The sequence below is a fragment of the Typopeltis vanoorti genome, chromosome 7 (assembly GCF_054136105.1).
Source record: "Typopeltis vanoorti isolate ZY-2024b chromosome 7, IOZ_Tvanoo_1.0, whole genome shotgun sequence".
NCBI classification, from domain to species: domain Eukaryota; kingdom Metazoa; phylum Arthropoda; class Arachnida; order Uropygi; family Thelyphonidae; genus Typopeltis; species Typopeltis vanoorti.
Genome location: NC_143555.1, coordinates 27465322 through 27488365, shown reverse-complemented (window position 1 = coordinate 27488365; position 23044 = coordinate 27465322). Strand labels below are relative to the sequence as shown.

Here is a 23044-nt window from a genome sequence, read left to right as displayed (position 1 = left end):
CAAATCATAACTGTCTGGCTATTCATAAAACTCAAATAACAGAATGCAGATATATAACGTTATTGACGTTGAACAATATTGGACGATGTCACGTGTTCTTGTTCTAGTTCATACAGTCCGAGCTCAGATTGAGGTAGATTTTTTTATTAGAGCTGACCACAGTTGATGGAGAATTAAACCTTTATTTTTATTGCATTGGGTTGGGTTTTTTAGCATATTAGCAGCTTCTTTAAATTTTGTTATATAACTGTTGTTTTCTACGTATGACATCGTCATTTTTTGCCAGAGTAGATCATGTCCAATGGAAGTGGTATGGAAAGCAAGACCCGTTTTTTGTTCTCTTTTGTATTGTACGTCTTTTTGGTGTTCAGCCATGCGTATTTCTCCGGATCTTCCTGTCTGTCCTACGTAGCAAATCCTGCAAGAGAAATGGATTTTGTAGACTCCTGGTTTTTTAAGAGGATGATGAGGTGGTTTTGGTGGATGAAGGAATCTTGAGATTTTTTCCATAGGAAGGCTACTTTTATGTTGTGTTTGTTCATTAATTTGGCAAGCTTGTCTGTAACATTTTTGATATAAGGAAGCATGATTGCGTTTTTGTAATCCTGCTTTATTGTGTTGTTAGCTAGAGGCATTTTAAGAAGTTTCTTGATGGTTTTGGTTTCATATCCATTCTGTTGGAGGATTTGTGTTAAGTATTTTAGTTCTTCATTACATCTTTCTTGTGTGCTGGAAATATTGTATGCTCTGTCTCGAAGAGTTTTAATTAAGTTTTTTTTTGTGAAGGATGGTGACGATAGTGGAACGACAGATGAACTTATCAATTTCAAAGATTATCTCAACAATTTGCACAACACCATAAAATTCACTTTAGAACAAGAAAAAAAATTAAAAACTTCCTTTTCTGGATATTCTATTAGAAGTTAATGAAGAAAGTAAACTCTCCTCTGTATATAGGTAACTGACAAACACTGGAAGATTTCTAAATGCAACCTCATACAACCATCCTTCATAAAAAATAAGCTTAATTAAACTCTTCGAGACAGAGCATACCATAATCTATTACAACAGTTATTCAATTTAGTAAGAGAATCTTGCAGACTTGAAGCAGATTTATTTAGAAGTATAACATCATCCGCATAAAGCAAAGAGCTGATATTAACATCTCTAATTTTGATATCATGTTTAATACAACTTTCCTTCATAATGTGATCCATATAGATAATGAATAACAAAGGGGATAATGTACATCCTTGTCTCACACCAGATTTAAGATTAAACCATCTTCTTGTGCTTCGTTCAATTCTAACTGCTGACTTACAACTCAAATAAAGACGAAGTATTGCTTGATATAATGCCCCATTGACAGCATACAACTGTAGCGTATTGAATAACTTTTCTCTTCGCACCTTGTCATATGCCTTTTCCAAATCGGCAAAACTTAAATACAGATCTTTGTTATATTCCCATGCGTTCTCGACTATTTGTCATAAAGTGATTATCTGATCCTGACAGCCTTTATTGGGCCTGAATCTAGCTTGTTCTTCGCCCAGCTTTTCTTCCACAATTCTTCTCAACCGTGTCTCAAGTATACTTGCATAGATCTTGCCAGGAACCTCAGTAGTTAAATACCTCTGTAATTCTCACGTTCAATTTTATTTCCCTTTTTATATATGGGTACTATGAGATCTCTACACCAATCATCAGGAATTCGTCCCTCTGTCCAGGCTTTCTGAACTATGCAATGCAGCCAACTGTAAGACTTTAATACCACCATACTTCAGCATTTCTGGTCGAATATCATCTACTCCTGCTGCCTTTCCACATTTCAAGCCTTTGATGGCTTTTTCTACTTCAAGTATGGATATGTATTCCTGCCTGCATGCCTGGTCAGTGTTTTTTACCACTGTGCTGTCATTACTGCTTGTTTCATTTAGCAGTTTTTTTTTTTAAATAATTACTCCATACTTCAAGGATATCTTTTTCTCCCGTTTTCATGTCACCTTTATCATCTCTAACTCCTTTTACAGCACTCTTTCCTCCATTCCTAAGCTTCTTCAACAACCCCCAGAATATTTTGCCACCTTCTTGATATTTATTTTCTATATTCTTGCCAAAGTCCCCCCATGACTTTTGTTTAGCTAGTTTTACACAGTGTTTTGCATCCTTGCATTTGTCTCTATATTCTCTAAGAGCACAAGCTGACTTATTTGCCAGGAACTTTTGATATGCTTTCTTCTTTTCCTTCACTCCCTCTTTAACTTCCTGTGTCCACCATGGAGTTCTAATTTTTCTATCCTTGCAGACAACTTCAAAGCTGAATCAATCAGGGCTTTCTTCAAGGCTTGCCACTGAATCTCCAAGATTTGATTCCTGTTCTCAAACTCTTTCATTTTTTCTTCAATAATCTTTGTGTATTTTAGTCTACAGTTCACATCTGAGAGCTGCTCAACTTTTATTCGCCTTAAAACTTTCTTACATGTTATTCTTTTCAATATGAAATTCAATTTTATCCTGCTCAAGACTAAATAGTGATCACTTCCAATTTCAAATCCTCTGTACACCCTGCACATTTTTATGTTGGAACATGGTGTTAGTAATAACCAGTCCATGTCCTGAGCAGAAATCCAACAGATATTTGCCATTATTATTAGCTTTGCTCTTTTCTCCAAATTTTCCCAAAATATTTTTGTATGTCTCACAATCATTTCCTACTCTGCTATTGAGATCCCCAACAAGGACCAACTTTTCCTTTTTAATTTGTGTCAATTGCTTTCTCTAAAGCCTCCAAAAATTTCTCCACTTCTACCTTATTAGAACCTTCTGTGGGACCATAGGCACAAATAAGTCTCATTGTCCAGTTCCCATTCTCATATGCCCACATTACTCTACTTGAGACTGACTGCCATTCAAGAAGATTAGCCTCGTATTTTGTGTTGAATACTATGGCTACTCCTTCTTTTCCTTGATTGCCATTGCCTGAATATAACATTTTATATTTATTGCTCAGAAAGATCTCACCAGTTTTTCTCTTTTTTGTTTCAGTCACCCCTATAATGTCGATCTGCTACTTATCTAATTCCTCAGCTAGCTCCATTTCTTTGCCATTCAGGCTTCTTATGTTGATAGTACCGATCTTTAACTCTGGTGATGTTGAGTTGGGTTGTGTTTTCAGATTTGTTCCAGTAGCTGACTTTTTGCTGTTTGCCCTGGTTCCCTGGCGAAAACAATGGGAGGCCTTGTTTACCCGGGCGATGCCCCAGCCGGCATGAAATTTTGTCATGTTGTACCATCATTTTTAATTTTGGTTTAACCAATAAGCATACAATTTTGTCAGCTAAATCCCAAATTGCCAACCCATCCTCGTTCATTCAGTATCCAAGTAGATACCCAACAGGGTGTACCACGAGAAGGTGAGGATTGGACATTAGGTCAGAAGCCCTGGTCGGTTCTCCGCATTCCTTTAAAGGCTATGTGGAGGTCTCCTCTGAGGTATATCCTTTTATATTTTTTCTCCTAGCTTTCTCTGCTATTAACCACATTGTCAAAATATGTTGAATTGTAGCTCTATCTTTCCTAAATCCTACTTACTCATCTGCAAGTATGCCTCCAACTGTTTTCTCAATCTTTCTGTCAATATCTTCACCACCTTACCAAAGTGACTTGTTAAAGCAATTGTTCTATAATTTTTACATTCTAGTTTATTTCCTTTCTCGTATCATGTCACTATATCGATTTCACCCACTCCTCTGGCATTTTTCCTTCTTTTCATACCATATTACATAGTTGATGCATTTCTGTAACTATACTTTCGCCACCATATTTAATCGTTTCTCTAGGGCTCTTGTTGTGTTTTAGATCTCCTACTGCTTTTTCTACCTCTCCTCTTAAAATGTCCCTATCATACTCATTACCTGGTGGTGATATCTGCTTCAATTCTTCAGTCAGTTTCCCAATGCTATCTAAATCTAGTTTTTCTTTATATAGCTTGCTACATTATCTTGTCCATTGCTGTACAATTTTATCTTTATTAATCAATACTTTGCCTTTTTCATTTTTAATTGTTGTCTGTTTTGGTTGCTACCTTCTATTAATGGTTCTAATCATTTTGTACATCTCCCTAGTTTTATGCTCTCCATAGTGCTGTTCTATATTATTACACTGGGCTTCTAACCATTTAATCTTATCCATTCTGACTGCTATTTCACCTCATTACACTTTCTTCTATATTGCTCCTCTGTTTGTTCTGATGTATCCCTTCTCATCTTCAACATTCTCTTCTCCTGTACAAACTTCAGTGTTTCTTGTCTAATCTACTTCTTGATCTTTTTTTTCTGGTACTGTTTCTTCAACTGTGTCTTCTATCGCCTTTATTACTCCTTTCACTCTTAGATTCAATTTTTTTTCTTTGTCCACACTTTTAAGTTTCTCTTCTAACACTGTTCTGTACCTTCTTCCTATTTCTGCTTCATATCTTCATTTCTGATGGAGTTTATATTTTCTTTTTAATTTCATCTTGATGTTTGCAATCGCTAAACTATGGTCCGAATCTATATCTGCTCGTTGAAAAGTTCGACAGTGCTGTACTGATGTTATTCATCTTCTTTTAATCGTAATCATATCAATCACGTTCTTGGTTTTCCCATTATTTGATCACAGCATCCATTTTCTACACTCCTTATGCTGGACTCCTGTATTACAGATCATCATCTCACGGTCACCAGCAAATTCTAACATATTTTCACCTTGTTCATTTCTTTCTCCAAAACCATATTTTCCCATGATGCTTTCCCAACCATCATTATCTATTCCAACTTTGGCATTCCAATCACCTTCAATAATTAGTGCATCTTGCTTTGGTACTGTTTTTATTGCCTCTGTCAGATCTTTGTAAAATAAGTCAATATCCTCATCTGTGCTGTCAGATGTGAGTGCATATATCTAGGACTATTGATATATTAAATGGTTTTGCTTGAAATCTTGCTACTATGATTTGATTAAGTGGTTTGTAGCCTAACAGTGCCTTTCTATCTTTTTTGTTAAGAAGAAAACCAACTACTGCTTCGTGCCATGTCCTGACCATATGATTTCGCATCCATTTATTTCTCCTGATGATGTCCATCGCATCTCCGCCAGTCCTAGTATATCACACTGATATCCAGTGGTGAGCTATGGAAATTTTAATAAAGGGCTCGCATCGTCAAGCAAAAAAAAGCCGTATTTCACACAAAAAACTTTTATTAATACAGCTTGTGTACAAATGCCAATAAAAAAGTATGAAGGGACAACCTGTAAAAGCTATCATTTTTAAACCAATATTTCATGATCTAAACATCAAATATTTGCACACAATCATCTATGTTAATTTATCTTACATAAGAAAAACATTTTTTTACTATCAAAATATAATAAGAATAAAATCTTTTATAATCACACATGAAATAGTCAGCATTTTTTATAAACAAAATAAATTTGTTTTGTTTGCGATAGAAGTTTTTATGACAAACAATCTATAAATAATAAATAAATATTATCTAAACACAATAATATTGAAGTATGTTATATTTCTCTTTGATTTTATACTTCAAGTGATAATCAAAGGTACCAATCAAGGGGCATTATTTTATAGTCCTATTTATTTATATGCGATTAATAAAAGTGAATTCTTATTTGCAAAATGGTAATAACAGTAACTGTAATATTTATTTAATAAAATCACTTTGTTAGGTTGCCATATGAGTTTGTTGCTTAATATATTTCAAAAAATTATGTTTTTTTTTGTTTTTTTTTTGAAAAAATAAAAAAAGTAAATAAGAAGAACAAGGGGCTCTCAAATTTGAGAAAAATTTAACGAAGGGCTCGGGCAAGCCCCTTATAGCTCACCACTGCCAATATCTCTTCATTTCCTCATGAAGTAATTCTAGTTTTCCTGACATCCAAAGTGTCCATACATTCTATGTTCCTACTGATAATAGTTCTGTTAGTTTAAGTTTCTGTTTCCTTTTGGTATCCCACTTTTCGATGCAACCCAGATCGCTCGATTGGTATCGTGGACCTTGTTCATTCAGACAACGTCCGAGATAGCATGTTTTAGCTGTTGATTGTATAGGCATCAGATAACAATCATGTTTTATCTTTACAGTCAAAGCATTGACACTCATCTGACCAACCCTCCTCCTTTATCCAGGCATGAGACCCCTATGGATCCCATGGCAGAGTTTGTCATGTTTTTCTTTGTCAGTTCATGTATTCCATACATACCATCAATGTGTGAATGTATTCACAAGGCCAATAGGCTGAATAAGGTAGGTGTAAATTGGATGAATGAGGGGATTAAGCATGAAATCTGGAAGAAGAAGAAGAAGAACAAGATGATTAATGATAATAATCAGTTTCATGAAGAGGATAAAGAACAAGCCAGAAAAGTGACTCAGTTAGTAAGGAAAACAAAAGTGCAGTATGAGCAGAATTGGCAAATCAGACAAAGAAAAACCCTAGAGAGTTTTTTTTTTAGATATGTGGTAAGTAGAAGAAAGAATGATCATGGTAAGATGATGTTAATAGATGAAAATGATAGAATGGTAACTGCTGCAGAAGACATTGGTGAGGTATTCAGTTATCAATTTATAAGGGTTGAAAGTTTATTTTTCACTTGGTTATACTATAATAAACTTAGTCTAATCCTTTATCCAAGTGTGAGCAAACAAAGTTTGCACCTGAAAGTATCTTCAGGACTGAGGTAAGGTGGTACAACACCGGACAACTTGTTGCAAGCTAACATCACTCCTATCTCAGTATCTCCCATAATGCAAAACATCTCCTTGCGGATATGTCTAATGTTATGCATTAAGGGAAGGGCCACTACCCAGACTAGTTTCGACCTTTATTGAGGTCTCTTCAGTGGGAACCAGGTCCAAGTGGAGATATGAGGCAAAAGCATTAGCATGGTCATCTCTACCTATAGGAATTGCCAAACGGTGTGCCACCTTTTTATTAAATTACTCTGGATTTAGAGAAAGATGTTGAAAGTTTATTTTTTACTTGGTTAGACTATAATAAATTTAGTTTAATCCTTTATCCAAGTGTGAGCAAACAAAGTTTGTGCATGAAAGTATCTTCAGGACTGGGGTTAGGTGGTATAACACCGGGCAACTCAGTGCAAAGGTGGAGCATGCTAACATCACTCCTATCTAATATATCTAATACTCCTATCAAAAAAATAAGCTTTCAACATCTTTCTCTAAATCTAAATCCAGAGTAATTTAATAAAAAGGTGTGCAGAGGCTTAAGTGCTGTGAGGACATCATGTTGGAGGCTTAATGGATTTTTTTTACAACACTCAAAAAGAATTAAAATAGAATTTAATACTTCCTATATTTCGTCCTATTATAAGATTTGTGTGTGCATGTTACATTAATTGTTTTTTGTAATCCCCGTAGATGTCCTAGTGACTAGGAAAAAATATAGGAAGTATTAAATTCTATTTTAATTCTTTTTGAGTGTTGTAAAAAAAATTTAATAAAAAGATGGCACACCGTTCGGCAACTCCTATAGGTAGAGATGACCTTGCCAATGCTTCTGCCTCATATCTCCACTTGGGCTTGGCTCCCACTGAAGAGACCTCAATAAAGATCGAAACTAGTCTGGGTAGTGGTCCTTCCCTTAATGCATAACATTATACATATCAGCAAGGAGATGTGTTTTGCATTATGGGAGATACTGAGATAGGAGTGATGTTAGCTTGCTCCACCTTTGCAACGAGTTGTCCGGTGTTGTACCACCTTACCCCAGTCCTGAAGATACTTTCAGGTGCAAACTTTGTTTGCTCACACTTGGATAAAGGATTAAACTAAATTTATTATAATTTATAAGGATGTTTCATCTTGATCAGAGTGGAATTGTAAGTTAAATGTAGAGGACATAAAAAAAGATGGTTTAATTGTGAGTGAGCAGGAGGTATTTGAGGAAATAACCTTCATGTCAATAAGGCAATACGATTTGATGACATATCATCACAATTCTTAAGGGAATGTTCTGGGGAATTGGCAGTAGAACTGGCATGCTTGTTTAATAAGTCTTACAACAGCACAGGTTACAAGGAAGTGGAAAGAATGTAAAATTGTTCCACTGTATAAAGGTGGTGGTAAGGCTTCTTTCCACTCCCTTGGAACCTGTGCTGTTGTGAAGGTACTAGAGAGATGGGCGCGAAGTAGAATACAGAATTGGGTTGAAAACAGTAGTATTCTTTGTGGGTAAAAGCATGGGTTTGTTAAAGGGAGGGAGATCATGTTTTACTAATTACTTATGTACTATAACGAGGTGACAATTACCTTGGACAGGGGAGATGCATATACAGTTGTGAACTTGGATTTTGCAAAAGCTTTAGATAGACAGCCACATGACAAACTGTTAAATAAATTGAAATAGATGGGACTGAATAACAGACTTCTGAGTTGGATCAGTGAATGGCTGTTAAATAGGTATCAGAAAGTTGTATATGGCAGTGCAGTATCCCGAAAGAGGAAGGTAATTGTGTTGTACCGCAAGGGTCAATTTTGGGACCACTATTGTTTAATTTGTATGTTAAATTGGGATGGGTTTAAGTAGTGATATGCAGCTGTTTGCATATTATGCAAAATTGAGGAGAACAATGTAGAGCAAAGCATTCGTATTTATAAATTTAGGGACACAAAAACACACGGGTCAAAAAGATTATTTTATTAATTATTAATAAAATAACACTTGACATTTCGACCCCTGTATCGAGGTCATCATCAGAAGGATACACGCGTATAAGGAACCAAGCTACATGCTCTAGCCGTATATACCGGTAAACTAAATCTACGTAGTTAATTAATCCTTTTTCCTAGCCTGACCTCTAGCGATAAAAAAAATTAAATAAATAAATACATAAAATAAAAAATAATAAATAAATACATAAAATAAAAAATAATAAAAAAATACAACTACAATAAACTGCTAAAGATTGTTATAATATAATTTCCTTCAGTTGTTGAATGTTACAAACACTTCACCAGGTTGTCTTCTTGTAGTGGGATTTTTCTTCTGCTTGTTTAGGTTGTTATACAAGTTGGAGATGGGTCCTCCACATTCTTGGAATGGTTAGGCCAATTAACTATGTGTATAAACCTAGCATCTACCCAAGCCAAAGTTCTACAACTTAAATTAGAGCTATCCAACTACGTTAATCCAGAAATTTGGGAGATTTTAGACAGGATCACAGATGACTCGGCCAAGCACTTATTACTAAAAAACAAAGAAAAATTAATAATAAAATTTCAAGCCCTACAACAACAGAAAAGCACAAGACCAGGACGCCATAACAAAAGGAACAGCCAATCACAAACCCACATCACAAGGAGTACCCAATTGTCCACAAACAAAGTTAGGAGCAACCACCCACCATCGGACCACAGCTTGGTTATCAACCAATCAAACCATAATCTCACCCAAGGTGAACTATCACTGCTAAAGAAAGGTTTGAACTACGCCATTGCTCTGAGGTCAGTGAACAAACTTGATATCATTTATCATATCGAGAGAGGTTTAAGATCCCTCCCCACCAATCTAGCTGATAAAACATGAATGGAAACATTGTGTATACTAAATTCAAACAAAAAAATTAAGCAACAACTTAAACAAAAGAACCAAAAATCTGGCCCTTATATCCTTAAAAAATAACCAAGACATTATAATCACGAAAGCAGATAAAGGTAATGCCACTGTCCTTTTGGACCATACAACATACACTGAAAAAACGAACCATTTGATATCAGACCACAACACCTACCAAATGGTAAACTACAACCCCACAAAAAGAAAACAAATGAATTAATCAAATCTGTCCACACATGGCCTGAAGAAACAACAAAAAAATTAATACCTCATTATGCCCGCACACCCAGAATTTATGGCCTGCCAAAAATACACAAAGCAGACACACCATTACGTCTGATTGTTGATGGAATTGACAGCCCAAATTATCACTTAGCCAAAAAATTAGCAGCCACACTCAAGGAATTGGTAGGTCAGTCCCCTTCCTACATAAAAAATACACAACATTTCATAAATAAAATTAAAAACATTACACTCAAAGACCAAGATTTATTAGTCAGCTTTGACATGACTTCCCTTCTCACCAATGTCCCAATCAATGACACTATCTTGCTCTTACAGAACATATTTCCACACGACATTACGCCCTCTTTGCCCACGTACTCCGCTCCGGATATTTCGTGTGGCAAAACAATTTTTACCTTCAAAAAGAAGGTACAGCCATGGGCTCACCACTCCCCCCCCCCCCCCCAATAGCTAACTTTTATATGAAAGACTATGAGCAACGTGCAGCATGTCTAAAGCCCAAAATTTGGCTCAGATAGGTCGACAATATTTTCGCCATTTGGCCACACGGCCGCGAAGCACTAAATACATTCCTTAGCCACCTAAACAAACAAAATAAACATATTCAATTCACCATTGAAATGGAAAAAAAACAACTCTCTTCCATTCCTAGACATACTTATCACACGTCTTCCCTCTGGCTGTCTCTCCTTCTCAGTCTACCGCAAACCTACACACACACAGGCCAATACATACATACACAAAAATTCTTACCACCACCCAACACAAAAACTAGGTGTCATAAGCACCCTTAAACAGAGAGCTCAAACTATTTGTTCTAATGAACAAGCTCTAATCCAGGAATACAAGATTCATCAACCAAACATTTATAAAAAATGAACACAGTAAAAAAACTATTCACAAGATCCTCCACAAAGATACCAGTAAGAACAAAAAAGATTTCAGGAATGCTATTGCCATTCCTTATGTTAGAAACATTTCTGAAAAAATAGACAGACCACTATGCAAATACAACATTAAAACCACCTTTAAATCCCCGAATAAGTTAATACACCTAATCAGTTCTTCTAAAGATCCTCTTCCACACCTAGCCCACCCAGGGGTATACAAAATACAATGCACATGTAACACACCATACATAGGGGAAACAGGACGAACTATCCCAATTAGACAAGATGAACACAAATGACACATTAAATACCTCCATTTTGGAAAAACCGGCCTTTCTGACCATGCACTCCAAACATATCACAGAATTGATTGGAAAAATACCTAGTCCCTACATCGCACCAAAACACTAAAGAGTCATGTGAAATGCTCAAACATAACCCAAATCTCAACAAAAATGAAGGCCTAACCATTCCAAGATTGTGGAAGACCCATCTACAACCTGTATAACAACCTAAACAAGCCGAAGAAAAATCCCACTACAAGAAGACAACCTGGTGAAGTGTTTGTAACATTCAACAACAACAACAACTGAAGGAAATCATATTGTAACAATCAGAACTGTACAAATCCAGAAGAATATTAATACATGAGGGCTTTCGCAGTTTATTGTAGTTGTATTTAAAAAAATTTTTTTTTATAATTATTTTTTTATTTATTTTTTATTATTTTATTTTTTATTTTATTTATTTATTTTAATCGCTAGAGGTCAGGCTTGGAAAAAGGATTAATTAACTACTGTATATTATTGCGTATAATGCGAAAAATTTATGGTAAAAAATACTACTTAAAGTTAGGGGTTCGCATTATATGCAGATCCTAAAAAATATAACATCTTATTAGACTTGCACACACAATATATACTACCTAATGCCTATGCAACCAAATCTACTTGACCCACTCGCATTCAGCAACCGAGCGCGCATCGTATCTGCGCATGCGCTCTCCGTCGCCGAATGATAGAGCACAGTGAGATAGATAGCGCACAGTTAGGTATATCGGTTTAACCACAGTTCATTTTAAATATTATTCGTTAAACAAACCTAGCCTGAAAATGAACCAACAGAAACGTAAACGTTCATCTTTTGAAGCCGGATTTAAATTGCGTGTCGTGCAGCTTGCAGAAGAACATAATAACAGTGTTGCTATGAGAGAATTTGGTGTAGCAGAGAGTAATATTAGACTTTGGCATAAGCAAAAAGACAGTCTTGAAAAAATCCCCAAAACGAAATGTGCCTGTCGTGGAGATGTAGCATCCTTTCCAGAACTCGAAGAAGAGCTAAATGAATGGATTTTGACGCAACGACAAGATGGCATTATAGTAACAAGAAATGCAATTTGTTTTCGAGCTCTACAACTCAATAATGGTAACTTCAAGGACACACCAGGTATTTCATCTTTTCTTGCTTCGCCTGGGGTGGTACAACAGATTTATGGAACACAAAGCATTAACATTACGACACTGAACAAAAATTGCTCAGAAGTTACCAAAGCAGCTTGAAGAAAAAGTGCAGTCATTCCATAAATTTATCATAAAATTACGGAAGTGTCACGGATATGAACTTTCCCAAATTGTCAATACGGATGAGACGTCCATGTACTTTGATATGCCTGGGAATCGAACAGTAAACTCAGTTGGTGAAAAGGGTGTCTTCATAAAAACAACGGGACATGAAAAAATGCATTTTGCCGTTGTTCTAGCATGCATGGCAGACGGAACCAAATTAAAGCCAACAGTGATATTTAAAAGGAAGAAAATTCCACCAGGTTAATTGTTCGTGCCAATCAGAAAGGTTGGATGGATGAAGAAGGTGTACAATTGTGGCTGGATCAAGTATGGAACATACATCCAGGTAGCATGTTACGTCAACAAAGCATGCTAGTCTGGGATATGTTCCGGGTGCATTTAACAGAGGCAAGCTAAGAGAAAACACGTGAGCTATGTACAGACCTAGCAGTCATACCGGGTGATCTAACTTCCATTTTGCAGCCGCTTGATGTCAGCTTGAATAAGCCATTTAAAGATCACTTACGTGAAAAATGGAGAGAATGGATGTCATCTGGTTTGGTGAAGATGACAAAGGGTAGAAATTTTCAGAAGCCTGAGATTACCCTAGTCACCAGCTGGGTTAAAGAAGCATGGGATTCGATACCATCTGAAATGATTCAACACTTATTTCTTAAATGTGGAATAAGTAATTCAATGGATGGATCTGAAGGTCACATCATATACGAAAGCGAGGATGACGCACAACAAATTGGAGAGCATGAAGACAATGACGACAACTGCTACACTGATGACGCAATCCCTACAGATGAATTTATAAACGAAATGTTTGACGACTCAAAAGATGAAGAAGAATTTAAAGAATTTTGACATTTTGTTTAAAATAAATATTTCTTTCGTTAATTCGTATTGTATTTTGACATTTTGTTTTAAAATAAATATTTCTTTCGTTAATTCGTATTGTATTTTGACATTTTGTTTTAAAATAAATATTTCTTTCGTTAATTCGTCTTGTATTATTTATAATGTTATGGAACCAGATCGCATTATACGTGGACATGGCATTTTAGGGCTAGTTTTCAAACAAAATTTCTAGTTTGCATTATATGCGATAATATACGGTACATAGATTTAGTTTACTGGTATACACGGCTAGAGCATGTAGCTTGGTTCCTTATACGCATGTATCCTTCTGATGATGACCTCGATACACGGGTCGAAACGTCAAGTGTTATTTTATTAATAATTAATAAAATAATCTTTTCAACACGTGTGTTTTTGTGTTCCTAAATTTATAAATCACCGTGTAATCTTAAAAGTAGAGCAAAGCAGATGTTATGGCCTTGCAAGAGGACTTGAATAGACTGCATGAATGGGCAGGTAAATGGAACTATCAGTTCTATATTGCAAAGTGTAAGGTTTTCTAATTTGGTAAGCAATGATGGGATGTGAAGTATATGCTTGATGGGGAAACTTTAAAGGAGGTAGAGGAAATAAGAGATGTGGGAGTGGTGGTGGTGGACAAGGACCTGAAATTCAGGAGCCACATTGCTACACTGTGAAGACATTACATCAGATAATGGCAATGATGAAGAGGACCCTGACATGCAGAAATAAAGATATAATCATGCAATAGTATAAGGCCTTGTTCAGGTCTCATATGGATTATTGTGCACAGATTGGTATCTGGGTTTTCATGGTGATGAGGATATGTTGGAAAGGGTCCAAAGAAAATTTACAAAGGTTGTCAGTGGTCTTCGGAATGTGGAGTTCAAAGACAGATTGAGAGAATGTAGATTGCAAAACCTCGTGAATAGGAGGAAGTGGGGAGGGGGATATGATTGAACATATAAGCTAGTCAGGGATTATTATCAAGTTGACATGTAAGATTTTTCATAGAATGGGGGGGGGGGGGTGATAGAACAAGAGGCCATCACTGGAAACTATGAAGAGGTGTAAGCAGAGGAGTGAGGAGCAGGTTATTTGTATGGAGTGGTCGGTGAGTGGAATGAATTGCCTGAGTGTGTTGTGAATATAGACACATTGAATCATTTTAAGCATGATTGGATGAGCATTATGTGTACCTCCCATGATGAGTCTCTGAGTCCATGAAGGTCAGATGTCAATAAGAATAATAATGATAAATAGCTCACACTTCCACTTATGACAGGTATCCAGTAGCTATCATTACAGAACATCAAAAGCTGTATAAAAAATAGACTGTCATGCTCGGATAAAAAAAAAGTACAATGGACAATAAGCAGGAAGATATAACAGAAGGCAAGTAGCTCTGAATTGTTACATATACTTCTCTAAAAAAAAAAGCTTATTCAAATTAGCAACATTTTCACGACATATAGAGAATATGAAATTTAGGTAAGCTTTACATGGTTTCTAGATTACTGGTTGTAATAGTATCTCTTAAATTTCAGGCATGTTACTGCTTTCCATGAATTCTTTTGATGCATGTACACAACAATAAGTTTCTCAAAATGCGAAACAATTAAATTGGCAGCTTTGTGCTGTGAGTAAAGTGATAAAGATTTATGTCAATTTATACAGTACACACAAACATATCTATATGCTTCTATAAGTTTCTGAAAATTAACATAAGAACTAAATAAACAATTACCACTAGAAGTATTATAGAGTAGCCTAAGTTTAATGCATATTACAATTTTAGTAAGAATGGATTATGCTAAACTGCAATGTCAATCACCTATATATATATATATACCAGCTACTAAGTTTGGGTAACTGACATTTTGTACTGTGGCTGTTAGGACAGAACCCCTAATGCATAACTTCACCTCTTCTCCCTAAGAGGTATTTTCTGTTGTATAGCACTTGCAAAACCTGCAATTAATATACCTGGTTCCAATTCTAAAACAGCATTTGTGCTATTCCTAATATAAATTATTAAAAACCATATGGAAAAAGACTTACCAAGCGGTTCTCATCAAAAACCTCCATTATTATTTTATGAAGATGTGGCTTTACCTACAGAAAAATATACTCAGATGAAAACATTAATATAATACTATATCAAATATATGTATAATTACATTTTTGTTTAATCCTTCATCCAAGAGTAAGCAAACAACGTTTGCACATTAAGTATTTTCATCACTGGGAATCAGACCCAGAAGAGATCCCATGGTTTGAAGTAATGCAGAATTCTAATATTTCCCATATACAAATAGTGAAAAGGTGTCAAACCTTATTATGAAAATACTCTAAATTAGGGATAGTTTCAGGTGTGTGCTTTAAATGGAGATACTAAGGCAATTAATGATTCATAGCCTCCATATACAGTAGCCTAGTCACAAAGATACTTCCCAGGCAAATTTTGCTTGCTTGTGCTTGGATAAAGGATTAAATAAGAATATGATTTCTTTGCATCTCTAATTTAATTTATAACCAACTGAAAAAATTTTCAACTAGCTCTAATCCAGAGTATTTTCATAATAAGGTTTTTTGTTATTACCCTTTCACTACTTGTATGTGAGAAGTATATGAGGTCTACATTACTTCAACCTTGGTATCACTTCTGGGTCTGGCTGCTGCCGATAAGAATTCAATAAAGTTTAAAAGTGGTCTGGATAGTGGCCCTTTCCATAATGCATAGCATTATGCACACCATTCCAAAAGGATGTGTGCTTAGCATTATGGGATGCTAAGACAATTAATGTGAAGTCCCTAGCCTCTATATACAAGTAGCCTAGCCATGTAAACTTTGCTTACACTTGGATAAAGGATTAAACAAGAATCTTGGCATCTCTAATTTATAACCAACTGAAAAAACTTTCGACAAAATAAATAAATATATACAGGAATACCTTACAGCGCAGTTTTGGTCTAATGTGGTTTTTATTATTACATACACTAACATTGTCAACACTGACTGGCAACTCCCGGGTGCCACAAGTGACAGTCGAGAGCCACGTGTATGCAGTAGTTATTCGACTGACTCTCACAAAGACACGTTCTTTCCCCGCGGCATTTTATTATTTACGTTAATATTAGTATTTCATTTTTTTTTTATTATTTAAGTATGAGTGAAAAGAGACGAAACAAACAAGACACTGTTGGAGTAACAAAAAAAAAACGCAAGTGGTTGACATTAGAGAAGAAACTTGAAATTACACGAGAATGGCACTTCGTTTGCTAAAATAGCACGTGAGAATTCAATGAATGAGTCATCTGTACGAATAATTATTCAGAGCAAAGAAAAGATTAAACAACATGGAATGAGCACTGCTTCTTATGTCAAAAGTGATCACGAGAAATCGATCTTCTACAATGGAAAATATGGAACGCCTTCTAATGATCTGAATTGAAGATTGTAATCAGAAAAAGATTCTTTTGAGTCAAATGATAATCCAGGCAAAAGTAACAAGTCTATATGATAAAATAAAAGAAAATGAAAGCGAAAATGAAGGAGGTAAAACCAGTGAAACTTTTATAGCAAGTCGCAGGTGGTGCTACAGTTTCAAAAAGCGTATGGGACTCCATAACATAAGAATCCAAGGTGAAAGCGCAAGTGCTGACTAAAACTGCAGAATTATTTCCCAATGAATTGAAGGAGCTTATTGAGAAGGAAAGCTACACAGATGATCAAATTTTTAACGCTGACGAGACTGGCTTGTTCTGAAAAAGAATGCCATCGCGCACATTTCTAGCAGAGAAGGAAAAAACACAAGCTGGGTATAAAGTTTCAAAAGACCGATTGACACTTTTACTAGGAGGTAATGCATTGGGCAATTTAAAATTGAAGCCACTGCTAGTGTACAGAGCGGAAAACCCAAGAGCTCAAGGGCTTTACAAAGAACAATTTACCTGTTCATTGGCGTTCGAATAAAAAATCATGGGTGACTCGTTCAATTTTTGAAGACTCGTTTAAAACTTGTTCTTGCCCTGAAGTTAAAAGCTACTGTAAAAAGAATTCCTTTTAAAAATTTTCTTTTATTAGGCAATGCGCCAAGGCCATCCAACTCTACTGACTGACTTAGATGAAAATGTCAAGATTCATTTTTTTTCTCTCCAAACACAACATCAATTCTGCAGCCGATGGATCAAGGCATTATCTCCACTTTCAAGGCTTACTATTTAAGACAAACTTTTGCTCAAGCTATTAAAGCTGCAGCAGAAGAAGATTCTTGGACTTTGAGTGAATTTTGGAAGAAATTTAACATAAAAGATGCCAATCAAAATATTTATGAATCTTTGCAAGATGTGACTCAAAGCAACACGAGAGCCGTATGGCATAATATCTTGCCACATTGTTCAAAGGACTTTGTTGCTTTTGTAATACAGAAATCTCAACAGAAATTGTGCAGATGGGCAAAGATCTTGGTTTTACAAGTTTCGATTGTAACAATGTGAACGAATGTATTGATTCACATTCAAACGATCTGGATGATAAAACCCTTTTGGAGTTGGAACAACAACGAGCCTATGAAGCAGAAGAAGACAACCCCATTGATGTCATGGTTGAAGAATTTTCCTTTGCTGACCTTTCAACTTTTGTGAGAAAAATCGACGAAGCATCCGACTTTCTCATAAATGCCAACCCGAATTTGGAAAGAGGCATCAAAGTGAGACAAAGTTTTAATAATGCCATCAAATGCTACAGAGATCTAGTACTTGAAGAGACAAAGAAGACAAGGAGGGCTCACTAAAAGACTACTTTAGTAAAAAGTAAATTACTGTACGCTAATTTTGAAGCAATATTTGTTTTGTTTTCTACAACTTTTATATCAGATTAAAAGGATTTTATTTGTTATTCAGTTAATAAAAATAACATTTTTTTTTTCATTTTTAAAGATTTTTATTATCCTAAATTTTTGTAATAAACAAATTAAATTGAAAACCTTTATAAATAGACCTCAAACAACGCGGTTTTGCATAGCGCAGACTCTTCTTGGAACCAATTAACCGTGCTGTACAAGGTATTCCTGTATATGTGTGTATATATATATATATATATATATATTAAACTTACCCGAAATATGAATTCTTCTTCCCATCTGGGATTCAATGTCTGGAAACAAACAAGCAAATGAATTAACAAAACACTATTTATTTGCTTAGATTTCCAAATTTTATTAACAGATCTGATTTGTCATAGCAGTTAATATAAATAAATAATGAAACTATAATGAATTAGTTTTTATAAAATATTTACATAAGATGTGCAAAAATCTATGTACAGTCATGCACTGTAGAACTGAATAGTAACTAACCATGCTATATATATATATATATATATATATATATATATACATACACACACACACACACACACACACATATAAAGGCTACTGCTAACAAACTGCATGGTTGGCCAATTCAGCATGTGTGTGTGTGTGAGATTCAGCATATATTACCAACTTCCAAATGGATCTAATCTGTATTGACAAGCCATAATAACATTACGGCTCTCTTTGCCCATGTACTACTGTTAAACTGTGAATGAAATTATTATGTATATTTTGTCCTTCATTCACATTTAACATAACCTATCATATATTAAGCATGACTTAAACAAGTTGTTTAAAAATTATTTGTTAATCCCTTGCTTAAGAATTATTATTCATGTATTATTCCTGAATTTCATCAGCTATTATTGATTAAATAATTTTAATGTATATTTTACTAATGGAAGGACTCAGTGATAAATATCATTTATCTTATTTACTTTATTCCTTCAATAATATTATGAGAAATTATATGTATATAATTTAATGTACCTTATATATATACTGTAACATATATTTTATTATTGTTAATTGTAAATGAAATGAAAGAAAATTAAGTAACTGTAATATTTTTATTAATGTTTTTCATTACTCAATGTATAAGTATAGCCTTACGTAACGTTAACACGAATGTTTACGTTTTGTTCGTTGCCATGGAGAGAGAAATAAAATGGAACGTGCGTGGGTAGACCGTGAGCTTCGATAAGGAGGAGAGAAGAAAAATATATGAGTAGTAATAGAGATAGAAAAAATGAAGAGTTTTTGAAGGGGAAGAAGGAAGGATATAAGCAAGGGGGTGAAAGTAAATAAAAAGGACTGAAGGGCAGGAATTCAAGAGAGTAGTATTTAGAAGTGTGCAGAGACGAAGTGAAACTTATAGATAGCTGAAAGTAAAGTCAGCAGTGGCATTAATAGGAATTTGGTGCCGTATTTGGATAATTAAAGGACTGGAAGGTTAATGAAGGATTCAGAATAGATCCAGTTAGCTTAGAATTACTACTTATTTCTATATTGCTTTTAGGAAGAACTGTACGGAGGTTATTTTGTTGTGAAGTAGTAAACAAGGATATCAATCTGCCCTATAGTTGCCGTCGAGAATTGTGAAGCGCAACAAATAATAATCTAGTTATGACCTTGAAGAATTCTTTTAAATGTGTTCCATGGGTGTAATAAATATAATTTGAAGATGTGCTCACATTAAATCTGACGTGCTGAAGATAAATTCCGGTAAGGACAGTCATATCTTATTTGTTTCTGTGTATGAAGATTTGAGTGATAGTTCCATTTCGCTTATTCTAACATTTACTGTGGCATATCGCCGAAGTTAGAAGTTAAAAATAATTTGCCTTGAAATAATATCTGTCGTATTTAATGATATGATAAGTGCCTGCTGAGAGTTAAGTATGGAGTATAACTGAGAGATATAGGCAAACTATTAAACAAGAATTTCTGTTGTATTAATCTGAGTAAGGAATCTTGTAATAGAGAAAACTGTGAAACTTGTATGTGAAGATTTTGAAGACTGAATTAATATGAATGATTTGACATGATGTACTAATTTAATTGTAATGTCTTATTTTAGAAGTGGAATTCATGTATTTGTCATATAACCTTATATTAAATGTTTTGTTAATTTCAACATTATGTTTGCCCGATTCTTTTTTATTGGACCGTTCATAAATAATTAGAATCTTGCGGGAGCCTCAAGTGAAAAGTATTAAATTCGGCCTGAATGAGTAAGGAGACTGCTAATTTAATTGAAAATTGATTCTACTATTTTATATAGACTAATCTAAATATAGGGTGGTGCAGTATAAATATAAATTTCCCTACATTTGGATTAGTGATCAATTAGCAATTAATTGATTTTATTAATAAGAGTACGTTACAACAAGATGTCGGATTCGGAACTAGGATATACGTTCCAACACTACGTTCCAGTTACTTCGTGTGGCAGAGTACATTTTTCCTACAAAAAGAAGGTACAGCCATGGGCTCACCACTTTCTCTCCCCATCCACAACTGCTAACTTTTATATGGAAGCTTTTGAGCAGCGTGCTCTAGATTCCTTCACTTTTAAAACCTACAGTTTGGCTTAGGTACATTGGCGATGTTTTCATTATCTGGTCACACTGCTGCCAAATGTTAAACACCTTCCTTAATCACCTGAACAAACAACATGAGCAAATACAATTTACTACTGAAAGTGAAAATCAGAACTCTCTTCCTTTCCTGGATACACTGATCACATGTCAGGTGGTCTATCCTTCACTGTTTACTGCAAGCCTACACATACCAGTCAATATATACATGCTATCTCATATCATCACCCTTCACAAAATACCCTCAAAAACAGAGCTATAACAATTTGCTCTAATGAACAAGCTCTTAAAGAAGAATTACAAATTATTAGCAATACATTTATAAATAATGGCTAAAGCAAAAATACTATCAAAAATGTTCTTCATAAAACTTCATCAAAAAATACGAGGGTGGTCTGAAAAGTTCTTCGCCTCAACAATAGATGGCAACACTATTGCAAGAGATTTTTTTTTTCCCAAGTTGCTACATCTGTTATAAGCATCCAGGTAAAACTGCAAGTCATTCTATCAAGTAGTTTGTTTTATAAAGCTGTCTGAAGCAAAAGTGTTGTCTGTATCTCTTGAAATGGATAAAATTGAGTATTGTGCGGTTATAAAATTCTTTGTAAAAGAAGGTTTGATGGCAAAAGAAATTCATTCGAAGTTCATTTTATGGGCACTCTTTTTCTTCGTTTCCTATGATTAAGAAATGGGATGCCGAGTTTAAACATGGCCGTACGAGGCTTGAAGATGATCCACATGAAGAACGTCCAAAAAGTATAACACCACCAGAAATCGATACATAATATTGGATTTAGTGGATAAATGTTAAACATTTATAAATATAAATACATATAATACATTTATAAATAAAAACATAGTTATAAATGTTAAACATTTATACATAATAGTCGACTAGTTTTGCCAGCTGTGTCTGTCTGGCTTTATCAAGACAAGAAAAGTTATACTAATATTAAATGCAAAAAGGACTTAAAAAACAGTTAAAATTGGAGAGCATGCATGACATCAAATACATAAAGCGTGAAGACTTAGTCATTGTTATTAAGTCACGTTTTATAATTTTTCGTGTAATTTAATTCTGCAAAACTTAATAAATTTAATAGGTTTTTCCAAATGTCTTTTAACATTATTCCCTGGTTTCTATTGAGGTTATTTCCTGTCCGTACGACTACTGCAACTTCTTTAAAGGTTCTACATCTGTAATCCTCTTTGATATATGGCACTGAGCTGTTGTCCCAATCTATTGAATTGTTTGAAGTTGAGAAATGATGTGCTAACCCTGAGGTGTCTGTTTTATTATTATTGACATCTCCGACATGTTCCTTCTTTCGGATTTCTAGGCTTTGTGAAGTTTGGGCGATGTAAGTCAGTCCACACATACATGGTATGCTGTAAACACCTGCATATTTGTAGAAAGCGATGCTATCCTTAGGGGATCTTAATAACTGTCATGATTATGGTAGGTTTAAAAACAACTCTGATGTTGAAAGGCTTCATAATTCTTGCTATTTTGGTGGAGACTGAGCCTGCATAGTTTATTATGATGGATGATACGTACTGTGTCGCCAGAGGTTGTTTCTATAGAGAATTTTATTAATTATATTTTGAGGATAACCATTAAGTGATAGAGTTTTTGATATAAGGGAAAGCTCAGCACGTACGTCTTTTTCTTCTGTGATGATATTTTTAACTCTGCTTTTTTTTAGCATATGTAATGCTAAGTTTCTGTGCATAGCGATGATTAGATGTAAAATAGAGATAACAACCGTATCTGTAGGTTTACGACAGATTGCTAGTTTGATTTGTCCATTACCTTGTTTTTTAACTAGTACATCCAAAAAGGGTAATTGATGGTTGTTTTCCAATTCTAATGTGAATTTAATCTCACTTCCCTAAAAAGAGTATTCTATCATCCCCAAGTTCCTAATTGTCAAAGAACATATAAAATCAAAAAACGCAAAACGGATTTATTACAAAACTTCTTTAGCCTTACTCAGAGAGAGGATCCAATATGTCAGATATTCATTCAACAGAATTGTCCTTAAATGCCGGAACTTGACTAGACTGAAAGGCTTTGATGATATTTCCAATAGCATAGACAACTCAACTTGGAATATAATTGACTGCATGATACACAATAGCCACAACAAAGCCTTTCAGTCTAGTCAAGTATCTCAAATCAAAAAATTTGACGAACTCTATAGAAAAAAATGCAACTCTAGACCAAGTCTCCCGGATGATAAAGTTATTTTTAACCCTTCGGACTAGTCTTTCAAAACAAGAATCAGAAATTTTAAAAAAGGTTTTAACTTTTCTATTGCTCCTAATCATATCCCAAAAATAGA

At 34.7% G+C, this 23044-nt stretch overlaps 1 protein-coding gene across 2 annotated transcripts in view; it reads right to left on the bottom strand.

Moving 5' to 3' along the window:
- Positions 1-23044, bottom strand: part of Nedd4 (E3 ubiquitin-protein ligase Nedd4) — a 523801-nt gene that overhangs the window by 387298 nt on the left and 113459 nt on the right. For both annotated transcript variants that reach the window (XM_090395739.1, XM_090395738.1), the window contains exons 4-5: positions 18342-18380; positions 15284-15337 (exon numbers count right to left, since the gene is read on the bottom strand). In XM_090395739.1, the coding sequence (XP_090251865.1) occupies positions 15284-15337; positions 18342-18380 (93 nt within the window). The remainder of the gene's footprint in view (positions 1-15283; positions 15338-18341; positions 18381-23044) is intronic.